The sequence below is a fragment of the Salmo salar genome, chromosome 08, assembly GCF_965601325.2.
Source record: "Salmo salar chromosome 08, fSalSal1, whole genome shotgun sequence".
In the NCBI taxonomy this organism is placed as follows: Eukaryota; Metazoa; Chordata; class Actinopteri; order Salmoniformes; family Salmonidae; genus Salmo; species Salmo salar.
Window position 1 is genome coordinate 27,055,018 of NC_138298.1, and position 21,137 is coordinate 27,076,154.

Genomic DNA, 21,137 nt, shown 5'->3' on the forward strand with positions numbered 1-21,137 from the left:
TTTGACCAAGAAGGAGAGTGATGGAGTGCTGCATCAGATGACCTGGCCTCCACAACCCCCCGACCTCCACCAAATTGAGATGGTTTGGGATGAGTCGGACCGCAGAGTGAAGGAAAATCAGCCAACAGGTGCTCAGCATATGTGGGAACTCCTTCAAGACCATTGGAAAAGCATTCCAGGTGAAGATGGTTGAGAGAATGCCAAGAGTGTGCATAGCTGTCATCAAGGCAAAGGGTGGCTATTTGAAGAATCTCAAATATAAAATATTTTGATTTGTTTTACACTTTTTTGGTTACTACATGATTCCATATGTATTATTTCATAGTTTGATGTCTTCACTATTATTCTACAATGTACAAAAATAGTAAAAATTAAGAAGAATCCTTGAATGAGTAGGTGTTCTAAAACTTTTGACTGGTAGTGTATATATTTAGGGTCAATATTCAGGTAACTGACAAAATAAAGGAAACACCAACATAAAGTGTCTTAATAGGGCTTTGGGCCTCCACGAGCCAGAACAGTTTCAATGCACCTTGGCATAGATTCTACAAGTGTCTGGAACTCTATTGGAGCACTATTCTTCCATGATAAATTCCATTATTTTGGTGTTTTGTTGATGGTGGTGGAAAATGTTCTCTCAGGCGCCACTCCAGAATCTTCCATAAGTGCTCAATTGGGTTGAGATCTGGTGACTGAGACGGCCATGGCATATGATTTACATCGTTTTCATGCTCATCAAACCATTCAGTGACCACTTCTGCCCTGTGGATGGGGGCATTATCATCCTATGGCAGCATAGCCATGGTAGCCAAAATAATGGCCTGCCCAGCATTTTTATACAGGACCCTAAGCATGATGGCATGTTAATAGCTTAATTAAATCAGAAACCACACTGTTGTAGTAGCACCTGCTTTCAATATGCTTTGTATCCCTCATTTACGCAAGTGTTTTTTGGCAGTTACCTGTATATTTAAGGTCGATCTCTTTAGGGTAAAGAAGCACCATGGGATTATTTGAAAAATATTATTTATTGATGGCATTATAGGAATGAATAAATAAACAGCAATAGCCATTGGTAAAATTGGTACAAAAGAACAGACAGTTTTTCAGTCTCACAGTACAATTTCTGCTATAACTTTAGTGTGAGGCACACAGTATTATTAGAAGAACACAACCATTATCAACCTTAACAGTCAATGTGAGTGATGCTGTTGGCCTTTTAAGAAGCCAAGAAAACGTAACAATCCTTGTAGATAATGTAAATACGAACCACGTTGTATTGTAGACGTATGAGACCAGGGTAAACATCCTGCAGACATACGACTACGTTAGAACCAATGACGTTTGAACTCGTGATATTGCTATAACAGCATTTTTCAATAGGAATCTCTTGCTTCATGTGTCAGTTCTCAATGATGAAGCTTCTGATGTCTTTTCAGATTGCCAGAGTGGGAGAACCTGCGCCCGCACTGTGCACAACTGAAGGGCTTCTCCCCAGTGTGGACGTTCTGGTGCACTTGGAGCTTGCTGGGGGACACAAAGCTCTTCTCACACAAGGTGCAGGCGTATCCCCGCTTTCTGGTGTGGACGACGACGTGCTGCTGCAATTCACTCTCGTGGAGAAACGTCTTATGGCAGCTCGGGCAACCGTACGGTTGTTCTACGGTGCCAGGTGTAACATCTGTGGCGAGAATACTCAAGTGAGAGGAAGTTGTTGCACTTGGTCTAAAATGGCCGACAGGAAGTGAGGAATGAGCTGGTTCTTGAGTTCCTCTTCCTGGTATTATAGAGTGTCTATGGAGGCTTGCCAACGAGTGCCAACTAAATTTGTTGGTCTCACCTGCATTTCCTGTGCCAAAATGCGTGCCTGTCTTTTTCTCTGTGTGCCGGAAGCTGGGTGAAACCAATTGCGTAGTGTCTCTCATCGAATCGGGGTGTACGGGGCGAATCGTTGGTGCATTCCCCTCAAACATTCCGACTCCCTGCCAATTTCCAGTCCCATTGATCTGTGGTTTAGTAGCTGTACCTACCTGACCCCATTCAAAATCTCTATCTACCTGCTGCCCACTGGATACAGAGTCAATCACTATCACATGTTCTGATGAGGAATGGAACTCCTTGGGGGAAAACCTGTGGTTTTCTAACCCTACACTTCTCATTTCTATGTCTGAGCTAGTCTGTGTTTCTGGGCCCACTGGGCCACTCCCTAGGTCCATTACTTTAGTGTGAGCAGCAGAAGTGCCATCGTTAGTCGCTACTACCTCTCTCCACACCTGGTTTAAAGAACCTCTTAGGAGATTGAGGTCCCCGTTCATGTCACACTTTGTGTCCAGACTCTGTCTCTCTGCTCTGGGTTCAAATCCTGTGTACTGCTGGGGTCCCTGGTTCACAGTCCCTGTTTCTGATTGGAGGAGGATGACATCAGATCCACTGACCTCCATAGCGGTGTTGATGTAGTTGTTGTTGCCTCTGGGGCCACTGGACTGAATGGCAGGGTCCTCTGTGGTGGCTGCAGTCAGTTGGGTGGTTAGCTCTCTGCTGCCTTCCACTGTTCTGGCAGGGTGGCTGATCCTAGAGTCCTGGTCATCTGCTTCTCCCTCCACCTTGATGATCAGCAGGTCTGGTTCCCCTTCCTCTGTCTCTGCTGACTGCTGATGGGATTAAGTGGGAGAGATGAGTGAGTGAGACAGAGCATACACTATCTACTGAATGGAGATATGGACATGACAAACGATTTTGAGAAATTCATTGCAGTTTCCTTGTTATTGTGTTCTTATCAGTGGAGAACTGGAGCGTATACTTGTATTTTGCGCAAAAACCTTTAAAAGACATTGGGTAAAAGTAAATTAATCCACTGATATGAATATAATTATACATATACACTATATATACGAAAGTATGTGGACACCCCTTGAAATTAGTGGATTTGGCTATTTCTGCCACACCCGTTGCTGATAGGTGTATAAAATCAAGGACACCGCCATGCAATCTCCAGAGACAAACACTGGCAGTAGAATGGCTTTACTGAAGAGCTCAGTGACTTTCAATGTGGCACCGTCATAGGATGCCACCTTTCCAACAAATCAGTTCATCAGTGGCCTGCTGAGTGGCGCAGTGGTCTAAGGCACTACATCGCAGTGCTAGCTGTGCCACTAGAGATTCTGGGTTTGAGTCCAGGCTCTGTCGCAGACGGCCGAGACCAGGAGACCCATGGGGAGGCGCACAATTGGCCCAGCACCGTCTGGGTTAGGGGAGGGTTTGGCCGTCAGGGATGTAGTGGGCCGGGCGCAGTGCACGCTGACACAGTCGCCAGGTGTACGGTGTTTCCTCCAACACATTGGTGTGGCTGGCTTCCGGGTTAAGTGGGCATTGTGTCAAGAAGCAGTGCGGCTTGGTTGGGTTGTGTTTCGGAGGATGTGCGGCTCTCGACCTTCGCCTCTCCCGAGTCCGTACGGGAGTTGCAGCGATGAGACAAGACTGTAACTACCAATTGGGTAGAAAAAGGGGTAAAACACTTAATTTTTATTTATTTACATGTTTTATTTTAAATCAGTTTGTTTACATTTCTGCCCTGCTAGAGCTGCCCCGGTCAACTGCAAGTGCTGTTATTGTGAAGTAGAAACGTCTAGGAGCAACAACAGCTCAGCCGTGAAGTGGTAGGCCATACAAGCTCACAGAACGGGACAGCCGAGTGCTGAAGCGTGTTAAAATCGTCTGTCCTCGGTTGCAACACTCACTACCTAGTTCCAAACTGCTTCTGGAAGCAACGTCAGCACAATAACTGTTCGTCGGGAGCTTCATGAAATGGGTTTCTATGGCTGAGCAGCCGCACACAAGCCTAAGATCACCAAGCGCCGACTGGAGTGGTGTAAAGCTCGCCGCCATTGGACTCTGGAACAGTGGAAATGTATTCTCTGGAGTGAGTAATCACGCTTCACCATCTGGCAGTCCGACGGACTAATCTGGGTTTGGCGGATGCCAGAAGAACGCTACCTGCCCCAATGCATAGTGCCAAGTGTAAAGTTTGGTGGAGGAGGAAGAATGGTTTTGGGCTGTTTTTCATGGTTCGGGCTAGGCCCCTTAGTTCCAGTGAAGGGAAATCTTAACGCTATAGCATACAATGACATTCTAGACGATTCTGTGCTTCCAAATATGTGGCATCAGTTTGGGGAAGGCCCTTTCCTGTTTCAGCATGACAATGCCCCCGTGCACAAAGCGAAGTCCATACAGAAATAGTTTGTCGAGATCAGCGTGGAAGAACTTGACTGGCCTGCACAGAGCCCTGACCTCAACCCCATCGAACACCTTTGTGATGAATTGGAACGCCGACTGCGAGCCAGGCCTAATCACCCAACATTAGTGCCCAACCTCACTAATGCTCTTGTGGCTAAATGGAAGCAAGTCCCCGCAGCAATGTTCCAACATATTAATGCCCATGATTTTGGAATGAGATGCTCGACGAGCAGGTGTCCACATACTTTTGGTAATGAGTGTATATTAAAAGACAGCGTTTTCATGAATTTGATTACACATTCAAAAACAGCAAGGGACATGATCCAGGAAGTAGGCAGGACTTTCAAGTCACATGTGCCAAATACAATGGGTGTAGGTTTTGGGATCTATTAAATCAGATCCGCTTTAGCCGACATCCACATAGCGGTTATTTTGGCGTGTCGGAGGTAGAACTGCGTTAGAGCTGTCAAATCCACAAGCAGCTCCTGGCATTATACCTAAAGCGGACATCGCCATTGGATGCTCAGAGTTAGATTAAGAGAAATCCCATGCAGCCTTGTTTACAAGTTCAAACACTGGAATGTGAGATGTAATCTACACCTTGATTAGGCTGATAGAAATCCTCATTATTTTGTTTAATAGCCTACACTTTCACGTTCCGAACTTCTAAAGCAAGTGGGGCGGGTGTGGCTTTGTGACAATGATAACAAGACCAGCTGCTCACCGATTTGACGGCTACAACTCCAACATAGTTCCACCTTGAACACAGCCAGGTTAACCAGCCAGGTTAACGCTTGATCTGATTGAATCCAGGCCTTTACTATGAAATGTTTGCTCACGAGCCCTTCCCAACGATGCAGAGTAAAAATATATATTTAAAAAATAAAAATATATATAAATACAAAAAATAATACAAATAAATAAATGACAATAAAAATAATGTATTGCTATAACCTAACTGATACAAAGGTTATCCATAGATTGTTTTCCATAGTAATTTCTTTCTTCTGTGACTTGGGTTGGCACAATTACCATAAAAACCGTGTAACTGATGGTTATGGATGAAGTCCATCATGAAAATGTAATTAACCGTCATAACTGCAAAAAAATGTCAATTCATGTTTTTTTGTGGATCGAACAGCTGATAGAAAATGGCACGGTCAGGTATTCGTGTGGCTGAGTCCTTTTCTGCCATAGAATTAGGAATTAGAATACAAGAATGGACATGAAAGGTCTTATGACAGTATAAAAGGTCAGCCATTTTGTTCAGGGAGTTGGTCAACCATGGGCAGCCATTTGAAGATAATCTGTACAGTATGTTTATTAGCTAGCCAGCCAATTTAAGTGTAATGATTTCCAATAATTGTTCAGATTAACTGCCAATATGCCAACATTCTATACAAACAATGCAGTCAATCCACAGCCATACACTGGCTGAAATCAGTTGTAAATGCAGCAAGTACTGATATTGTATCATATTATAACACTCACAGCTTTCAAAGAAAACAAACAGTGAGACATTTATGGTCTGTTTAGATATATTTTAGAGACTATTTATACAGAAAATGTGTATAAAACCTGTATAGACTGTATTTATAATTTTAAGACAATATTTTAGGTTAACAATCATTCTATTACACAATTTCTGATATCACATGCCTTACTTGAATTGTTCTGCATAAGTAAAACAGAGAAATACAGTACATGCAGTAGAGGTCAATGGAACTCGACCAAAACAATATGAATGCCATTGAAACGTGTGGGTGAAAGATGCCGTAGAGGAAAGATCCTGAATCTCCTTGTTGCCGCCCAGCTAAATTAGCCTACATTTAGGCTATTGTTTATGTGTGTATTTCACACTATGTTGAGGTAAAAATCGGAGTATAATGGTTCTATGGATGTCAACCCATTACAGTTAAAAACTACCACCAACGATTGCTCTATGCTAGCGATGCTAACAGTTTATTCGAACGGGAGTTAGCATTTAGCAGTCACTTCTTCAAAACCTGAAAAGGGACTACTTCTAAATGTTATGCAGCGAAAACAGCCAAATATATCCAAATGGGACTTTAGTAATCACATTGTGGGCCTGTTACAATACATCAATTATGACGGATTTGTATTTAATTTTTTTTACCCCTTTTTCTCCCCAGTTGGTAGTTACAATCTTGTCCCATCGCTGCAACTCCTGTACGGACTCGGGAGAGGCGAAGGTCGAGAGCCGTGCATCCTCCGAAACACGACCCCGCAAACCACACTGCTTCTTGACACACTGCTCGCTTAACCCGGAAGCCAGACGCACTAATGTGGAGGTGCATTGCGCATGGCCCGCCACAGGAATCGCTAGAGTGCGATGGGAAAAGGACAACCCGGCTGTCCCCTAACCCGTACGACGCTGGGCCAATTGTGCGCTGCCTCATGGGTCTGGGATCGAACTAGAATCTGAAGTGACTCAGCTAGCACTGTGATGCAGTGCCTTAGACCGCTGCTCCACTCCAGAGGCACAATCATGACGGATTTGTGAATATCCACGTTGTTAGTTAAGATTTGTTGAACATGCGCCAATCTGGAGTCCTTCTTCTATTCCGCGGTCTGCATTCCATTGACCTCTTTACCTCATCTATGAATCACCTCTGCCTCTACTGCCATTCATTCCAATTAGACTGGTTTGGATTTCTCCTTGACAAAAATGGCTGCCATTCTCACTCCATTCTAAAACTGAGTGTTGATGACATAGCCCCTCTAGTAATTTAATAGGATCTCTATGGTTTCTGCTGAAACATGGACTCTCCAACGTGATGAAACTTTGTTGCTCCTTGCTGAAACAAGTCAGGAGCGGAGGAAAGGAGAAATTGTTTGTCTTTTGCAATTCAAACGGTTAAAATGGTGACCGGGGTTATTAGGCTGATCAATTTACCATCATCCAAAACTCCATGACGGTCACAGCCTTTGTCACTTCTCAATGATGAAGCTTCTGATGTCTTTTCAGATTGCTGGAGTGGGAGAACCTGCGCCCGCACTGTGCACAACTGAAAGGCTTTTCCCCAGTGTGGACGTTCTGGTGAACTTGGAGATGGCTGGCGCACACAAAGCTCTTCTCACACAAGGTGCAGGAAAATGTCCGCTTTCTGGTGTGGATGACTGCATGCCGCCGCAAGTCACTCTCGTGGACAAACTTCTTATGGCAGCTCCGGCAACCGTACGGTCGTTCCACGGTACCGGGTGTAACATCTGTGGCGAGATTACTGGAGTGAGAGGAAGTTGTGGCGCTTGGACTAAAATGGCAGACAGGAAGTGAGGCATGAGCTGGTTGTTGAGCTCCTCTTCCTGGTATTTCAGAGTGTCTATGGAGGCTTGCCAACGAACACCAACTAGCTTTGTTGTCCTCCCTTGCATTTCCTGTGCCAAGATGCATGCCTGTATTTATCTCTGAGGGCCGGAAGCCGGGTGAAACCAATAGCGTGTTGTCTCTCATCGATTCGGGGTAAACGGGGCGAATCATTGGTGCGTTCCTCTCAAACACTCCCACTCCCTGCCTATTTCCAGTCCCATTGACCTTTTGTGTAGTAGCTGTACCCACCTGACCCCACTCTAAATCTATATCTACCTGCTGCTCACTGGATACAGAGTCAATCACTATCACATGTTCTGATGAAGAATGGAAAGACTTGAGGGAAAACCTGTGGTTTTCTAACCCTACACTTCTCATTTCTATGTCTGAGCTAGTCTGTGTTTCGGGGCCCACTGAGCCACTCCCTAGGTCCATTACTTTAGTGTGAGCAGCAGAGGCACCATCATCAGTCGCTACTACCTCTCTCCACACCTGGTTTAAAGAATCTCTTAAGAGATTGAGGTCCCCGTTCATGTCACACTTTGTGTCCAGACTCTGTCTCTCTGCTCTGGGTTCAAGTCCTGTGTACTGCTGTGGTCCCTGGTTCACATTCCCTGTTTCTGATTGGAGGAGGACGGCGTCAGATCCACTGACCTCCATAGCGGTGTTGTAGTTGTTGCCTCTGGGACCTCTGGGCTGGAAGGCGGGATCCTTGGTGGTGGCAGCAGCCAGTTGGGTGGTTAGCTCTCTGCTGCCCTCCACTGTTCTGGCTGGGTGGCTGATCCTAGAGTCCTGGTCATCTGCTTCCCCCTCATCCTTGATGATCAGCAGGTCTGGTTCCCCTTCCTCTGTCTCTGCTGACTGCTGATGGGGTTAAGTGGGAGAGATGAGTGAGACAGAGCATACACTATCTACTGAATGGAGATATGGGCATGACATGGGATTTAGTGTAATTCATAGTAGTTGCCTTGTTGTTATTGTGTTATAATCAGTGGTGTAGTGGAGGGTAAACTCCACCTTCTGTATTTTGCGCAAGCGTTTACAAACCTTTGTCGCAAAAATGCATTGAAATTATAGGAACTGTTACTTTACTCACCACAATTTTTACCTGCCTATTTTTTTACTACTACATCACTAGTTATAATGTGCTGACATACACGTCTACACAGACATAACCTCATCCCCAGGCGGAAGGAAGTGTGTGGTGCGCGAGACTAAAACAGATATACGTCTGTGACAGTCTGAAATAGGCTGTTAACATTGGAACTTACCTCATCACTTGTAGCATCCATATGCCTTGATGTAGAGACATCCTCTTGGTCCACGTCTATGGGCTGTCTGTCTCTTGGTATGCTGCTGTTCCCAAAACTCCTGTTGGAAAGTCTGGCTCTGCTTTGCCAAGTAGGTCCTGGAAATAAAGGGGGGGTTAATTTGACCCCATCCGTCAATGGTGTTTTACAAAGTACAAAGCAACGAGTTAGCGATTTAGACTATGTGCACACTGTCAAATTCATCATCACCACCAACCTGTCGTTGCCTTCTCTCGATGGTTGTGTCTGTTTAGCAGGCGTATTCCATGGAAGCGGTTGTGGACGGACCCCTCTGAAAACTTTGTTCTCTCTGATCGAAACCTGGCGACCTGAAGTTCCATCAATTTCAATTTCCTCCGGAGAAATTCGTTCTCCTTGTGGCTTTGGGACATTTTCAGGTGTACAACCGCATAGCCATCGTCAACAATTTTGCAGATTTCGGCTACAGCAGCGTTGGCTAGCACCTCCATGATTGAGGCTATCTGCCCCTGGAACTCGACCACGGAATTCGACATTGTCCCCCGACGCTTTCGGCCTCTTTTCAACGAAACAGTTTTTATGTTTTCTATGTTATGATAATTTACAGTTATCTAGCTAACTATTAAAATAAAGATAATCATATCAGAAACTACACATCGCTGGCTAGCTTTGTTTTTATCTGGTGAGATTATGTTTCCATATGCTGGATGGTAGAGTTGAAAGTTGGACACCGCCACCTACTGTATAGGAGTGCTGCACAATAACAACAATGTTGTAGCTATGTAATAAACAACAGGTTCTCTGGCGTAAACAATATTTCATGATAAAAACAGCAATAACAACAGTATGACTGACATTAAATAGATATTAATTCCATCCATCACATCTCTATAATTTGCTTGTAGCCGATCAGCCTAATAGTACATCTATATTGTTGAGATGCAAAATTACATTTTAATGATTAAATACTGCTCTTTGGTTTGCCACTGCACCAATACATATCAAATCACATTTTTATTTGTCACATGCGCCCAATGCAATCTTACCGTGAAATGCTTACATGGAAGCAAATTCATAAGGATGTTTCAAATCTTCAGCTGTCATAATTTATACATTATCAATCCACTCAGTCCCATTAGCTATTTATCTTCTATATTCAAATATTTTTCTCTTTATACTGTTACATTGTTCAGAGTTAGCAAGTGTTTACTTAAGAGTACATTCTCAGTGTGGTTCTTAGGTTAGTTTTGAGACTAGTATTAACCCTGAGTCTACTCTTCGATTAACTTCATTTTTATTGAAGGCATTTATTTATTCCTTTGGACGTCGTGTTGTATGATGATTGTGTATTTTTGTACTTGAACTAAATAGTAAATAATCATTGTTGAAGGAAAAGGTGTGTGTTTGATTTAATTCACTACTTTATTAAAAGTCAAAGAAGGCTGATTTGTAAAACATTTGATTCCTTTTAGTAGCAGCTACGATACAGTAGGTGGCAATGTTGGAACTGACATAAATCTTGCGTGTTGCAACCTTTATTTTGGAAAAATATCGAGGAAGTAGCCGACAACCTTTTGTTTCCGGAACAAAAACAAACGAAATAGAGATATGTTCGAAGCATACCGCCTATCTATGGTGTGACGTCTCACGGCATTAACTGAACACTGCATTGCAAATGAGCTAGTAGGACTATAACATAAGTGTTTAACATATAAATAGTACCAAGCCAAGGAAGGGCATGTCCAATAGCGTCGTCTTTCATGCTCAGCTAGCCTCCATCATTGAGGTTTTGGCGAATGCAGCCGTTGCCGAAATCTGCAAACTTGTAGATGATGGCCATGCTGCCTTACGTTTGGAAATTTCACATAGCCAGAAAGAAATTGATAACCTACGGAGGAAGCTGCTTTTGACAAAATTCCAGAATTCTCGACGAAGCGCAGAGAGATTTGGAGCCCTGCGACGCACAGTTCACAGGCGAGTGGACACCGTTCATGTTGTCCGGGAGAGAGAGAGCTTCGTAGAAAAGGCAAAAAGCAGACTTGGATATGGTATTTTTATTTTTTTTAAACCTTATTTCAACACATTAAAAATGATGTGTAATGTAACGTTTATGAAGGGTTCTCTTTTCTGGTGCAGTGGAAAATCGTTTTGCCTACAGTGAAGGGGGCAAATGCATGCAGGATGTCACCAACCGGAGAGACGCAGGACGCACAGCGACAGACCAGGATGGGGCCGTGCAGGTCAATTGTAATAGACATGGTCAAATTGATTATTTGTGTTCTCATATTTCAAATGTTGGTGGGGATATATTTCTAATAAAACATTTTCTGCTGAATACAAAAACACAGATGGCAGATATACAAGAGGCAGCACTTATCAAAATGGAAAATCTTGACACCAGCATAACGGAAGGTATTATGCAGCTTATCAAGTCTATGCAATTTACACTTTATGTTGAGTAAAGCCTTCAATGTTTATTGCTGTATTTGATTAACTTCTTAGTCATTACCCATAACTAATAAATAAGGCAAAGAAGAATCAGTCTCCACTACAGGAAGCTGATGTTGTGCTTTATGTTGACCCATTTCAGAGATTGTCCAACTGGTCAGTGAGAGCAGTGAGAAGATTGTGCCAGAACCAGGTTTTTCATCATCTACTGAAACCACAGATCTTCTGGACCAGCAGGGCAACAGACACAGAGCTCCAGACACCTCACTCAATATAGAACCTGAAAACCAGAAGTTCCAGCATCCAGCATCACAATACAGCAGAGCAAGACAGGACCATCAGGTTGCTGAGGGTGTGACCTGGGAAACTGACCATCAACCCATATCATACAGCCTGTCTCAATGGACAGAGAACCAAGAGACTGACAACCAAACTGTGAATGCTCCTCACAATGCCGGGCCAGACTCCAAAAGGCTGTGTGAACATCCAGAGAGGAGAGGGGCACCAGGTAACTCTGGGGTCTGCATGTCTGCTTTGGGCTCTCTGGACTGGGTGTCTGATGTGGTGCTGGTGGACTCAGTTCCCATTAAAGTGGAGGCAGATATGAGTTCAGAATGGAGCATAACTGGCCAAGAGGCGACATCTGGAGAGGTCTGTTCAGACGGCAGGCAGCTTGTGGACAACAGAGGAAGAGGGGGAATGGAATCTGGACAGACAAAGTGTCCCCCTGACACTCAACATGCAGAGCAAGGGAGAACTGTAGGATCAAGGTCCAAGTTGCCAGATTTCAGTGGACTGCCCAACCGAAGCAGATTTTCAACCCCAAGGGTCACTCTCCACCAGGTTCCCCAAAGAGGGAAGCAAGCTCCCTTCCTGAATTTCAACAGAGGCTCCACTTCTTCATCGAAAGGCATAGAAAAGCAGCCGCAACAGCTAACGTCTCACTCCACCAAGAGGCAGCTCCGGTGCAGCCTCTGCGGAAAGCCCTTTCCTCAGCCGGCATACCTAAGGAGGCACATGCGGGTCCATACGGGGGAGAAACCGTACGGCTGCAGCCACTGCACCAAGCGCTTCTCCCACAGCCACCAGCTGAAGATGCATGAGAGGGTGCACACCGGAGAGAAACCGTTTCATTGCATCTACTGCGGGAAGTGCTTCACCCAGTCCGGCCACATGAAGAGGCACCTCCTTGTCCACACTGGTGGCAGGCCACAGGACGTTGTGCTGCCCTGAGTGTTCCAAGGTGAAATTTCCCCTAGGTACAGATCTAGAATCAGCTTCCTCTTCCCCAATCCTAACCTTAACCATTAGTGAAAAAAATATACTAAACTGACCGAAGATCAGCTTTCTAGGGGTAACTTCACACTACTCCACCTGGCATAATGATAAGTAGGGCCAGGAGTTTTTCCTCACCATGTGATCAGACCAGGAAAAACTCCTCTAGTTGTAAGTGGAATGGCTCCACACTACTGGGGTTTTCATATGAACACTGGGTCCATGTGTTTTTAACAGTTTGGATGGTTTCCACATTGAACACTACCCTCTGTGTGTAGTGGTAGTGTTTTCAGTTCAACTGGCTTGATGCTTGGTCCAGAGTGGACTGATAATCTATAACTTATGACAGGTGAAGATTTTAAAAATCATTGGTGCAGTACAGTAATTTATTTGAATTGTATTTATTATTTATTTGACCAGGTGAGTTGACTGAGAATACATTGTGATTTACAGCAACGTCCTGGGGTAAACTACAAAACATAGGCCTAGTTAAAAAGCCATAGTTAACACACAGAAATATAACCAAGCAAAGGAAAAAAATACAATAAAGATCAATTTCAAGAATTCCAAATTCCTTTTGCCTCTCAACAATATAGATGTACTATAAGAATGATAGGCTACAAGCAAATTATAGAGATGTGATGGAATTAATATATATTTAGTGTCTGTCCTCATACAATAAAGTAAGCTAATGTAATTGAATAATAATAATTGATTGGATTTATATAGTGCTTTTCTACCAACTGAGGTACTCAAAGTGGTTTACATAGTAAGGGAGAAACTCACCTGATCCACCACCAAGGTGATGCATAGCAACCATTTTTATGCCAGAACGCTTACCAAACAGCAGCAAGAAAGGTGAGGAGTGATATATGCCAATTGGGGAGAGGATTAGGTGGCCATGATGGTTTGAGGGCCAGACTAGGAATTTAGCCAGGATACCGGGGTGAACACACCTACTCTTACGATAAGTGCCATGGGATTTTTAATGACCACAGAGAGTCAGAACACCCGTTTAACATCCCATCCAAAAGACAGCACCCTTCGTAGGGCAATGTCCCCTCTACTGCCCTGGGGATCTCCTTAGACCAGAGGGGAGTGCTCTCTACTGGCTTTACAATACCACTTCCAGCAGCACCTGGTCTCCCATCCAGGGACCATCCCTGCTTAGCTTCAGAGGCAAACCAGCAATGGGATGCAGGGTGGCATGCTGCTGGTATCAAGTTGAAGGCATGTATCAAATTGTTGTTTACTGAAACTCCCAAAGTCTTTCCAATCAATGTAATAAATGTTAAACAATAGCCTACCTTTTGTGTGGTCACCTAGATGATAATTGTCAACACTGTTATGATTTGAGACAAGCTTGGGGACTCGTCTTGATAAATCAATCAACGTCAGATTTTAGTTTTCACTGAATCTCCGTTTTGATGTTGGTTAGGCTGCAATTAGTCTGGAGAAATGTTATCTATAGTTGAGGTGAGTGCTGCTCTGGTCATCTTGTCTAGTTAGCTCAATTATTAGAATATTTTGCCAGTAGTTTAACAGGTGGGTTATTTTGCTCTTGACTAAAGTTGTTTAGTAGCCTAGGCCTACTCACGACCAAAAACCTGTTGTTTCACTGAATCTCCATCTGTAACTATAGGCTACTTGGTTAATTCTCTGGCTGCACAAATAGGTATTCATTTACTCATCGATCACTGATCAGAAACATTTAGCATGCAATAGTGTAGCCTGAATCAAGTGTTTATCTATCACTGATCAGAAACATTAAGCATGCAATAGTGTAGCCTGAATCAAGTGTTTATCTATCACTGATCAGAAACATTTAGCATGCAATAGTGTAGCCTGAATCAAGTGTTTATCTATCACTGATCAGAAACATTTAGCATGCAATAGTGTAGCCTAAATCAAGTGTTTATTGATCACTGCTCAGAAACATTTAGCATGCAATAGTGTAGCCTGAATCAAGTGTAGCACAATTTGTTTGTTCGATCGCGTATAGGCAACTATTAACGCCCGCGGAGGTTGTGAAATATGAACACGAGAATCACATTATTTTGAAAATATAGATTGCTAGTATTTTCTGAAGATATTATCAATGTAAGAGCATACGCGCCTGCTCCCTAACAAAGTGAAGTGAGGGTAGAGATGAAACGTGGAACAAAAAAGCATGGACTTGGGCTCTGTTTCAAAATACCACCTTTTTTTTTATAGGACAGCGGTTCCACACGTTTCCGTGACAAGTTGTGAAGGGAAAATATAAATGTCATTTTTTTCCCCCCCTGTATTCCATTATATTCTTATTATAAAATATATATGTGTTGACTATGATCGGGTAGGTGGGTCTTGTCTGTTCAATGAACAAAATAATGAACTATTAATTTCATTAATTTGGACGTAACGTTGCCTAATTAAACCCCAAAATATGTTATTCTATTCTTTTGAAAATACATTTTTATTCGTCTTATAATGTTTCGTAGGCCCTGCCTGAATGCATTAATAATAGATATATTATTATATATATTATTTTTGGTGGTATGTATTTATATTCAATGGATTTATTAAAGTAGACGCCCACCCACATCTGCACACCAATACTACCACCCAACAGCGGCATGCACATGGGAGGTATAAAAGACGTATTCAGGCAAGAATGTGGTAAAAATAGGCATGTTGTAAGGGGGTCATATAAAAATGGCCCAATTTTTTACAGAAACAAAACACCGTAAATCCTATGTGAAAGCAGTACTCCACATCTAAACCATTGTTGTTATTGTGGAGCACTCCTCTACAGTAGGTGGCGGTGTTGTACTTTCAATTGAATTGCACAGTCCAGTTTATGATTACATTACCGTGAAGATGAGGAAAAAACAAATCTCAACAGCTACTTACAAACAAAGCTAGCTAGCGATGTTTATGATATACTTATATCCATTTTACTAGCTAGATAGATAATTGTGAATGATCATAATATAGAAAAACAAAAATACTGTTTCACTGAAAAGGGGCCAAAAGCGTTGGGGGACAATGTCGGGTTCCGTTGCTGATTTCCAGGCGCAGATAGCCTCAATCATGGAGGTGCTAGCCAACGCTGCTGTAGCCGAAATCTGCAAAGTTGTTGACGATGGCTATGCGGTTGTACACCTGGAGATGACTCAAAGCCACAAGGAGAACGAATTTCTCCGGAGGAAAATGAAATTGATGGAACTTCAGGTCGCCAGGTTTCGAGCAGAGAGAACAAAGTTTTCAGAGGGGTCCGTCCACAACCGCTTCCATGGAATACGCCTGCTAAACAGACACAACCATCGAGAGACGGCAACGACAGGTTGGTGATGATGCTTAATTTTACAGTGTGCACATAAATTATGATCATTTTCAGTTTGACCCCATCCATCAATGGTGTTTCATAAAGTACAAATCAAGCATAATACGGCTGTGATGTATGCATGTCAATACAGTTAAGGATGTATTATTGACATTAGACCTATATGTGTTATGCATACATCCAGGATGTATACACTTAGTGGCCAGTTTATTAGGTACATCGATCTAGTACCGGGTCGGACCCCCATTTGCCTCCAGAACAGCCAGAATTCTCTGGTGCATGGAAACGTACCTCAATTAGTATCAAGGGACCAAATGTATGCCAGGAATCATTCCCCACACCATTACACCACCGCCACAAGCCTGTACTGTTGACATCAGGCAGGATGGGGCCATGGACTCATGCTGCTTACGCAAAATCCTGCCTTTGCCTCAGAATGACGCAACAGGATCCTGGATTCGTTGGATTAGGTAAGGTTTTTCCACTCCTCAATTGTCTAGTGTTGGTGATCACGTGCCCCCTGGAGCTGCTTCTTCTTGTTTTTAGTTGATAGGAGTGGAACCTGGTGTGGTCGTCTGCTGCAATAGCCCATCCGTTACAAGGACCGCTGAGATGTGCGTTCTGAGATGCTGTTCTGCCCCATTATTTGCCTGTTTGTGGCCCCCCTGCCAGCTTGCACGATTCTTGCCATTCTCCTTCGACCTCTCATCAACGAGCTGTTTTCCCACACAGGACTCCTGCTAGCTGGATGTTGTTTGTTTCCCGCACCATTGTCAGTAAACTTTAGACACTGTCGTGCGTGAAAAACCCAGGACCAGCCGTTTCTGAGTTACTGGAAGCGGCGCGCCTTGCACCGACGAATATACCACGCTCAAAGTTGCTTAGGTCACTCGTTTTTCCCATTCTAACATTCAGTCAAACAGTAACTGAATGCCTCGATGTCTGTCTGCCTGCTTTAAACAGCAAGCCACAGCACACCTGACTAGCTGTCTATAGGAGCGAACCATTTTCGTGAACGGAGCGGTGTACATAATAAACTAGCCACTGAGTGTATATTGTACTGTCACCACGGCTAGTATCCTTCTAGCTCTATACACACATTACACACGGACATGAACGTATTATGCTTGCTTTGTTCTTTGTAAAACAACATTGACGGATGGGGTCAAATTAAACCCCCCTTTATTTCCAGGACCTACTTGGCAAAGCAGAGCCAGACTTTCCAACAGGAGTTTTGGGAACAGCAGCATACCAAGAGACAGACAGCCCATAGACGTGGACCAAGAGGATGTCTCTACATCAAGGCATATGTATGCTACAAGTGATGAGGTAAGTTCCAATTTTAACAGGCAATTTCAGACTGTCACAGACTTATGTCTGTTTTAGTCTCGCACACCAGACACTTCCGCCTGGGGATGAGGTTATGTCTGTATAGACGTGTATGTCAGCAAATTATAACCAGTGATGTTTACGGTGAGTAAAGTAACACTCCCTATACTTTCAATGCATTTTTGCACAAAAGGTTTGTAAAGGCATGCGCAAAATACAGAAGGTGGAGTTTACACCACTGATTATAACACAATAACAACAAGGCAACTACTATGAATTACACTAAATCCCATGTCATGCCCATATCTCCATTCAGTAGATAGTGTATGCTCTGTCACACTCATCTCTCCCACTTAACCCCATCAGCAGTCAGCAGAGACAGAGGAAGGGGAACCAGACCTGCTCATCATCAAGGTGGAGGGAGAAGCAGATGACCAGGACTCTAGGATCAGCCACCCAACCAGAACAGTGGAGGGCAGCAGAGAGCTAACCACCCAACTGGCTGCAGCCACCACAGAGGACCCTGCCATTCAGTCCAGTGGCCCCAGAGGCAACAACAACTACAATAACACCGCTATGGAGGTCAGTGGATCTGACACCGTCCTCCTCCAGTCAGAAACAGGGACTGTGAACCAGGGACCCCAGCAGTACACAGGATTTGAACCCAAAGCAGAGAGACAGAGTCTGGACACAAAGTGTGACATGAACGGGGACCTCAATCTCCTAAGAGATTCTTTAAACCAGGTGTGGAGAGAGGTAGTAGCGACTGATGATGGTGCCTCTGCTGCTCACACTAAAGTAATGGACCTGGGGAGTGGCCCAGTGGGCCCAGAAACACAGACTAGCTCAGACATAGAAATGAGAAGTGTAGGGTTAGAAAACCACAGGTTTTCCCCCAAGTCATTCCATTCCTCATCAGAACATGTGATAGTGATTGACTCTGTATCCAGTGGGCAGCAGGTAGATAGAGATTTTGAGTGGGGTCAGGTAGGTACAGCTACTACACCACAGGACAATGGAACTGGAAATAAGCAGGGAGTGGGGGTGTTTAACAGAAACACACCAATGATTCGCCACGATTCGATGAGAGACAACACAACGCAATTGGTTTCACCCGACTTCCGGCCCTCAGAGATAAATACAGGCATGCATCTTGGCACAGGTGAGCCCAACAAAGCTAGTTGGTGCTCATTGGCAAGCCTCCAGAGACACTCTGAAATACCAGGTAGAAGAGCTCAACAACCAGCTCATACCTCACTTCCTGATTGCCATTTTAGACCAAGCGCCACAACTTCCACTCACTCTACTAATCTCGCCACAGACATTAGACCTGGTACCATAGAACGACCGTACGGTTGCTCGAGCTGCAATAAGAAGTTTGTTCACGAGAGTGACTTGCGGCAGCATGCTGTCATCCACACTAGAAAGCGGCCGTTCGCCTGCACCTTGTGTGAGAAGAGATTTGTGTCCCGCGCCAAGCTCCAAATGCACCTGAACGTCCACACTGGGGAGAAGCCCTTCAGTTGTGCACAGTGCGGGCGCAGGTTCTCCCACTCCAGCAATCTGAAAAGACATCAGAAGCTTCATCATTGAGAACTGACAATGAAGCAAGACATTCCAATGAAAAAAGCTGTTATAGCAATATCATGAGTTCAAATGCTATTGGTTCTAACATAGTCGTATTTCTGCAGGATGTTTACCCTGGTCTCATACGTCTACAATACAACGTGGTTCGTATTTACATTATCTACAAGGATTGTTACGTTTTCTTGGCTTCTTAAAAGGCCAACAGCATCACTCACATTGACTGTTAAGGTTGATCATGGTTCAATATAGCTGCCTCAGACTAAAGTTATAGCAGATACTGACATTGTACTGTCCTTTTGTACCAATTTGACCAATGGCTATTGCTGTTTGTTTGTCAATTCTTAGAATTCCATCAATAAATTATATTTTTCAAAGAATTCCATGGTGCTTCTTGACTCAGTATAGTTTGACCCTGAATATATATATTGACACTATATAGATTGACCACAGCTAGCACATAACATTCTGAGAACCATATGTTTCTTAGATGGAAATTTCAGTATTTCAGCATAACGTTTCCTAAAACGTCCCATAAAAACCACACGAAAACATTAGTAACGTTCAAAAAACGTTCTAAGAATGTTATTTAAAGGCATACATTCCTTTCTTAGCATCAGCATAACTCTATCCTCTATCTTGTTAAGTGTGTTCAGGTGTGTTGGCCGCTCCCACTAATTGGCCACACCTGATCTTAATGAGTGCTTGTTTCCTTTGAAAGGGGTCTGTTTGAATAGACTAAAATGAACAGCTTTGTATAAGTTAAAAAATGAACATGGCGTGTTAGCTCCATCATGGTGGCACTGTGAAGTCATTTCATGGATAGAGAACAGAAGATCATAGGTTAGAATCTCACTGATGCCGTGCCATAATAAAAAAATAAATGTGTTTGCATCTGTGCGTGGGAGTTCAAAACAGTTAACCCAAACTAAGCTAGCAGTGTTATGAAAGTCTTATTGAAACATGTTTTCAGAACGTCATTTAATTACCTTAAAAAAAAACTAGAATTTCCGTTCTCAGAACGTTAATAAAACCTCCCAGTAAAACTTTCAGGGAACCATAGTAAAACATTTTTTGAATCTCCCAGAACAAGCAAAATGTTCAGTTCCATTTTTAGAACGTTTAAAAAACGTTAAGTTTTACCAGTCAGGAAACGTATGACTTCGTTTCCAGAACCAATGGGAAACCAAAAACTTAGGTTCCTACAATTTCCAAAGAACCAATTGTGCTAGCTGGGCCTGATTCATGCAGTCTCCTCTGAACAGTTGATGCTGAGATGTGTCTGTTACTTGAACTCTGTGAAGCTTTTATTTGGGCTGCAATTTCTGAGGCTGGTAACTCTAACGCTAATGCGGCGGCAGGTAGCCTAATGGTTAGAGTGTTGGACATGTAACCGAAAGGTTGCAAGATCGAATCCCTGAGCTGACAAGATAAAAATCTGTCGTTCTGCCCCTGAACAAGGCAGTTAACCCACTGTTCCTAGGTTGTCATTGAAAATAAGAATTTGTTCTTAACTGACTTGCCTAGTTAAATAAAAGTAGAAAATAAAAATGTAATTAACTTATCCCCTTCCTTTCCTGTGGCGGTCATCATGAGAGCCAGTTTCATCATAGTGCTTGATGGTTTTTGCGACTGCACAGAAAGTAAAAAAGTTCTTGAAATGTTCTGGAATGACTGAGCTTCATGTCTTAAAGTAATGATGGACTGTTGTTTCTCTTTGCTTATTTGAGCTGTTCTTGCCATAATATAGACTTAGCCCTATTTGGTAAAATACAATCTTCTGTATACCACCCCCACCTTGTCACAACACAACTGATTGGCTCAAATGCATTAAGAAGGAAAGAAATTCCACAAATGTACTTTTAACAAGGCACACCTGTTAATTGAAATGTATTCCAGGTGACTACCTCATGAAGCTGGTTGACAGAATGCCAAGAGTGTGCAAAGCTGTCATCAAGGCAAAGGGTGGCTACTTTGAAGACTCTGAAATATACAATATATTTTGACACTTTTTTTGGTTACTACATGATTCCATATGTGTTATTTCATAGTTATGTCTTCACTATTATTCTACAATGTAGAAAATAGTAAAAAATTAAGAAAAACCCTTGAATGAGTAGGTGTGTCCAAACTTTTGACTGGTTCTGTATATATACCCGATATAGATTGACCCTAAATATATTGGCCCTAAATATACGCTATATGGACCCTAAATATAGATTGACCCTAAATATATATTGCCACTATATAGATTGGCCCTAAATATAGACTGGCCCTAAATATAGAGTATATTGACCATAAATATAGGTTGACCCTATATAGC

General features: G+C 43.2%; 2 protein-coding genes across 5 annotated transcripts; one reads left to right on the top strand and one right to left on the bottom strand.

Annotated features, from left to right (window-relative positions):
• Positions 1-1,009: 1,009 nt before the first annotated feature.
• Positions 1,010-9,707, bottom strand: LOC123723744 (uncharacterized). Of its 2 annotated transcripts, none has more exons than XM_014209713.3 (4): positions 9,092-9,592; positions 8,836-8,972; positions 8,219-8,428; positions 1,010-2,651 (listed from the first exon to the last, which is right to left on the bottom strand). In XM_014209713.3, the coding sequence occupies exons 1-4, from the start codon at positions 9,387-9,389 to the stop codon at positions 1,410-1,412; spliced, it is 1,887 nt and encodes a 628-aa protein (XP_014065188.2). In that variant the 5' UTR covers positions 9,390-9,592; the 3' UTR covers positions 1,010-1,409. The 2 variants fall into 2 exon arrangements, 1 of the variants encoding a protein (XP_014065188.2); XR_014393079.1 differs by having other exon boundaries at positions 2,551-2,651; positions 6,371-8,428; positions 9,092-9,707.
• Positions 9,708-10,394: 687 nt separating this feature from the next.
• LOC106610382 (uncharacterized) lies at positions 10,395-19,194 on the top strand. 3 transcript variants are annotated; one of them, XM_082978514.1, is made up of 6 exons: positions 10,395-10,901; positions 10,990-11,093; positions 11,202-11,265; positions 11,444-15,901; positions 17,094-17,230; positions 17,597-19,194. In XM_082978514.1, the coding sequence occupies exons 1-4, from the start codon at positions 10,592-10,594 to the stop codon at positions 12,532-12,534; spliced, it is 1,569 nt and encodes a 522-aa protein (XP_082834640.1). In that variant the 5' UTR covers positions 10,395-10,591; the 3' UTR covers positions 12,535-15,901; positions 17,094-17,230; positions 17,597-19,194. The 3 variants fall into 3 exon arrangements, with proteins under 3 accessions (XP_082834640.1, XP_082834641.1, XP_014065199.3); XM_082978515.1 differs by having other exon boundaries at positions 10,883-10,901; positions 10,990-11,100; XM_014209724.3 differs by lacking the exons at positions 10,395-10,901; positions 10,990-11,093; positions 11,202-11,265 and having other exon boundaries at positions 15,204-15,901.
• The last annotated feature ends 1,943 nt before the right edge of the window (positions 19,195-21,137 follow it).